The sequence below is a fragment of the Dioscorea cayenensis genome, chromosome 12 (genome assembly GCF_009730915.1).
Source record: "Dioscorea cayenensis subsp. rotundata cultivar TDr96_F1 chromosome 12, TDr96_F1_v2_PseudoChromosome.rev07_lg8_w22 25.fasta, whole genome shotgun sequence".
NCBI lineage: Eukaryota > Viridiplantae > Streptophyta > Magnoliopsida > Dioscoreales > Dioscoreaceae > Dioscorea > Dioscorea cayenensis.
The window spans coordinates 2,200,140-2,205,601 of NC_052482.1; the positions used below are offsets into that span (position 1 = coordinate 2,200,140).

General features: G+C 34.2%; 1 protein-coding gene across 1 annotated transcript; it reads right to left on the reverse strand.

The window, feature by feature from the left end:
* Window positions 1-5,018: 5,018 nt before the first annotated feature.
* LOC120273781 (probable leucine-rich repeat receptor-like protein kinase At1g68400) lies at window positions 5,019-5,462 on the reverse strand. Its single transcript, XM_039280484.1, has one exon. It carries the CDS (start codon window positions 5,460-5,462, stop codon window positions 5,019-5,021), a length of 444 nt encoding a protein of 147 aa, XP_039136418.1.

Here is a 5,462-nt window from a genome sequence, read left to right on the forward strand (position 1 = left end):
AATGACTGGGAAGTCACATAAAAAAACAAAGTTGTTGGGGAGAGACGATCTGAAAGAAGTAAGTTCTTAAAAGGAATAAAGGTACAATAAATGTCCGTCATGGAATCTATATCTCAATTATTTTGAAATTGCCTTAGTCAAAAGGGACTTTGATTAGACCTTTTCGATATTTTTTGTTGGCGTATTTTAATCGCCGGAAAGCACAATTATAAATAATAATAATAATATTAAGTGGTAAAATATTCAATAATTTTTTAATATGTGATATATTTTGTTTACTGATTAGATTATATTTTTTTAATTAAAAGCTGCTTTTAATTTTTTTTTTTTAAATTTTTTCATTGTTTTTATGATGTGTTTGTAATCAATTACTAGTAGGGTGGCCCACGCTAACGCTGCAATTATCTGTAAATATATAAATAATTTTTTTATATATTAGAGTCAATAAAGATACATAACGTTTAATAATAATAAAATTTAGCATGTATTATATTTTAAAATAAATACACATAAATTTTTTACACAAGTAAATTCTAAGATAATACTGGAGAAGAAAAAAATCTTGAATTCCTCTTCACATATAGCTTTCAAATATTTTTTTTCTTTGCATTTAAATAGTACAAACCAAACGCTAATAAACTCAAATTTTGGATCAAAATTCAAACATACATACATAATTTTTTTTTTTAAAAAGAAAAAATAGTGCTTCGACTCTTCTCTAAAACCTAATACTTGTCAACAAAAACAAAACAACAATATAAAATATTAAATCCAAATTCAATTTGGGGGAAAAATTGAGTTATTCTTTTCTCTAGTCTCATACCTCTCATTAAAAAAATTTTAAATAAAAAATCAAGGGAAATTAATGAAAGAAAATATCACCATCTCTAATTTTGTCTAATCTTTTCCTTATTCTTACACTTATACCTTCTTGAAATAAATTTTATACTCCTCCCTTTTCTTATCCCTTGTGATATTTTTCCACTATTAGTAAATAAAAAAAGAGAAGAAAACAATTATCTACAAATGCACCACATTGACATTCTGGTAAGCATAGACATGTTGGAGCTCCGACTCAGGAGCCGATTCTAGCTCTGATTGATTTACTGTTTCTGGCTCAAAATCAACATAGCCTATGGGATTTTTTGTGCACAATGATGATTGTAATGAAAGCAAAGATAGTGGTCATAGTGAGGTAGGGGCCAATCAGATGAAGTTGAGGTTGGAGGAGAAGATATTGGAGACACCAAATGTGTGGACACCATCGGCTTTAGTGAAGCCAACGGACAGGGGAAGGATGATGTTCCAGTGGAGTTTCTTGCATTTGTTCTTGTGTTTGAGTTTTTCTTTAGGTATTTTTTTATTTAGAATTATGAACAACACTATCGCCATCATTGCATGCATTAATTGCATTATCATGAATCAATAATAATAATAATAATAATAATAATAATAATAATAATAGAAAATTGATAGAGTGGAAGAGATGCAGTTGGGCATGCTTGATGAATATATGATTGTTTAACTATTTATTTTTAAAAAGTTATTTAAATATTCGAACAAAAATCTTTTTAAATTATATATTGTCCATGCTAATGTACATATCCAAATATAATCTTAGGCTTTGTGAAAGAAAATTTTAAATGTATATATGCATACCTTGATTAATGTTTTGAGTTGGTTTTGTAAAAGAAAATTGTATATATATATATATGCATACCTTGATTAATGTTTTGAGCTGACTAACAAAGAAGTTAGGTGAGATGGGTCATTGGCTCAATTAAGTATTATATAGGATGTGTGATGACTGTATAATCACATGTTAATGGATGCTATGCAATTACTTTAACCAACTTTAAACAATTCAAAATAGGCATCTTGTCAAAAACTATAAATCAGATTTAGGTGTTGACTTTAAGTTGTAAGTTTTAACCTATATGAATTAATTAAGGCCACCTTAGCTCATATTAATTAACCTCCTTCACATGAACTCACAACACACCATTTGTTTCTTTTTATCTTTCCACTTTTTTTTTGAAGATGATCCTATTATCCACACACACCATTCTTAAAGTCATATCATAGAGCCTGAGAAGATAAATAAAATAAAATAAAATAAACAGTTTTATATATTTTCATGCAGAAATAAACACCATCATGATTCAACTATGATCCTTTTCTTGTCTTTTTTCTTTCATTTCAAGTTTGAAGTTTTTTGGATGATTAATTGCTTCTTATTTATCATATAGACATACCATTGTTAACGTCATATGAGAGATCCTGAAAAAAGAAGTGTTACTTTGCCTTGAATGACACCCATGCATTACTTTGCCATTAATGCATCCTCGGCCACATATAATTTGGACCATGCTTTGACATGTGATTAAAAGTTAATTGATATAGATCACTCCATTCTATATATAATAATAATAATAATAATAATAATAATAATAATAATAATAATAATAATAATAATAAGACTACACTTCCGTAAGCAAACAACATGCACCACGTGTCGATCATTGAGATTGTTAGGGGATAGGATTAACATTATGTGTATATATATATATATATTATATTTTTATATCAAAAGATATCATCTTAATCACTAATGGTGTGGATCTAAATAGTAGTGGTTTGAATTGCTTATGCAAGTAATCACTAATTCATTATTATCTTTTCCTAGTGTAAAACTTTTCACAGGTAAAAGTAACATTTACATTAAACTAAACACCAAAAAGCATGTTTCACACGTAAAACTTTTTACATCACACCACCTTGCATCTACTTATTGATAACCAAACAGCCTCTTAATTAGTACAAGAGTACTAAATTTTATCATTGGACAACTCAATGAGACTTTTAGTACTGATTTTTCTAAAATGCTATTTTGATTATTTTCACTTGACACTAATCTTCTGTCTTGAAGCATTTTTGCAAGTATGCTAGCTTAAACTACTGTAGTTGTGGACCCCGCCAACAATTGTGGACCTGCCCTTTTCATTAAAGCTTAGTTAGGTTGCTATGCTTATAGTTGACTCCCTTAATCCCTTCTTCTTCTTCTTCTTCTTCTTCTTCTTATCACCTTGCTGGGAGAGTTTTGTGGAGAGAGGAAACTCCGGAGGGATTCCCGGACTCCCATCACATCAATGTTTGCTGTTAACCAAGCCTAAACCTCCTTTGAGCAGCCTTTTCCTCCATCCTCTCTTCTCCATTTTCCCACTCCACCTTGCTCTATTGGGATAGTTGACGATAAGTTAATATCATCGCCGGAGCTCATACTTCTACTAGAGATCTTGACAGCCGGAGTCGAGGCTAAGGAGATCAACGAACCTCCTGTGCTGCCCGAAGACTAGGTAGGTTTTCTCACTCTCTTGGTGATGGTAGAGCTTGATGTGAGAGTTTTGGGAGAAGCTTGTTGTATATGAAATCTTAAGCATGGTTATAGGTTATTTTCTAATGAGATGCATGTCCTAGTTGCTTGTGATTATACTCATGCAACCCTTGTGATCCTTAGAGCTTGTTATCTTTTTTCTACTCCATGGAACTTGAAACCTTTGTATGCCACCTTGGTCTAGTTGCATGTTGTTTAGTGGGTGATTTATACTCTCATGTGTCTATGGTTGCCTTTAATGATGATGTTTGTTTGTAGAGCTTCACCCTTTTGATTAGTTTATGGCTTATCCTTGCATGGAACTATATATATATATATATGCATGCATGAGACCATGGCTATTTATTATGCAGGAAGCTATATATGTATGCTTATATACACATGCAAGAGGCTAAATATTTATTCATACTTGAAACCACATCTACTTATAGGTTGAAGATCACTCTTGTGCCCCTTGAATATCTCTAGTTCATGGCATCCAAGGATGTATATATATATATATATATACACTCATGGAACCATCTACTTGTATATCCTTTTATGCATGAAACCCAAGCTTTTGCATGCCTAGTGAATGTGTATACATTTATAGCATGTGTGTTTAGCTTTGCTATTTTTGGCTCTTTGTGCATGCCTTTCAAAAACTCATACTTTTAGCTACCTAGAAAAATAACTAGCAACCTTGGTATTTATTCTTCTAAGATGCTAGTTATTTTGTTATGGCATGTTTAAACTACTCTATTTAGAGTTTGGATTGTGTGCAAGTATAACTAGTGAGGCTTTCCCTTGTTGCCCCCTTAAAGTTATAGGTTCTGAATTGGTGTTAGAAAGCTCTTGCTTTATTTTGTAGAGTTGGTATTTAGGCTAGCTCATCTATAGCCTATGCATGAACTCTCCATGCTTAAGTATTCTTACCATTTGGTTGGTTCTTCCCTTCTATTATAGGATCACCTTGAGTAATAATCTTGGATTTCTTTTGGATTTAGGAGATCATCAAGTAAGTAATCTCTTGAACTCTTGTATTAAAAATTGGGAAAATTTCAAAAATAAACCTTGTGGTTGTTGGGTTTTGCAAAAGAGGGACAAACGAAAAAAAAAAAATGATTTACTACCTTGTGGTTTCTCTACGTGGCAAAAAGGGGAAAAATCGTGACGACCGTTAGTTCTTGCTTACGTGGCAAGGGCAAAGTCGACATTTGACATAAAAAACATATCTTCCTATGAGTTGGCACCTCATCTCAGTTTTAATGTACTGTGCTAATTAATTTGGTAATTAAGGTCCTGTAAATGCTGCCACCAAGCAGGAACTCGTACACGAGAAGCTTCTTATCAGGAGCGTAGTAATAAGCTTTGAGGGAAACGAGATTCGGGTGCTAGATCCGGCCAAGAATCACCATTTGTTGCTTGAATTCGCGTTTACCAAAGCCTGATCCTGTCTCCTGAAGACGTTTCATAGCAATTACGTTCTTATCTTGGAGCACGGCTTTATAAGCGATGCCGTAACCGCCCTTACTAGAGGAGAAGATGATCTTCTTACCTTCGTGGAGGTGATGAGAGGGAGATTTGGATCCAATCTTGCGCCATAAGTATAGGAAGAGGATCGTGAAGGCGATGAGGAGAGCTGCTAGGTCATGGCGATGATAGCGATCAGGGTGGCATGGTTCATTCCTAAGAGGTGGATGCCCTGATCTAGTTTGGATCCTGGGGATGAGGAGATCGTGGTGGTGGTGGGGGATCCGGTGGGGAGGGTGGGATTTCCGGTGAATGATGCCAGTGGGAAGGAGGAGAGTGAGGGTGGAATGGGACTAGTGAGGGAATTTGAGGAGAGGTTTAGGTCTTGTAGATTGGGGAGGGAGAGGACGGGGATTGGGCCGGAGAGGTTGTTAGAGTTGAGACGGAGGGTGAGGAGATAGGGTAAGTGGTTCAAGGAGAGAGGGATCTGGCCACAGAGGAGGTTGAAGGAGAGATCGAGGCGATAGAAGCGATAGAGGCGAGAGAGGGATGAGAGATGCCAACTCATATGAAGATATGTTTTTTTAATATCAAATGTCGATTTTGCTCTTGCCAT

Bases quoted from the DNA above. Each gene is read 5' to 3' on its own strand.
- LOC120273781 (XM_039280484.1), bottom strand. From the start codon at position 5,462: ATGGCAAGAGCAAAATCGACATTTGATATTAAAAAAACATATCTTCAT.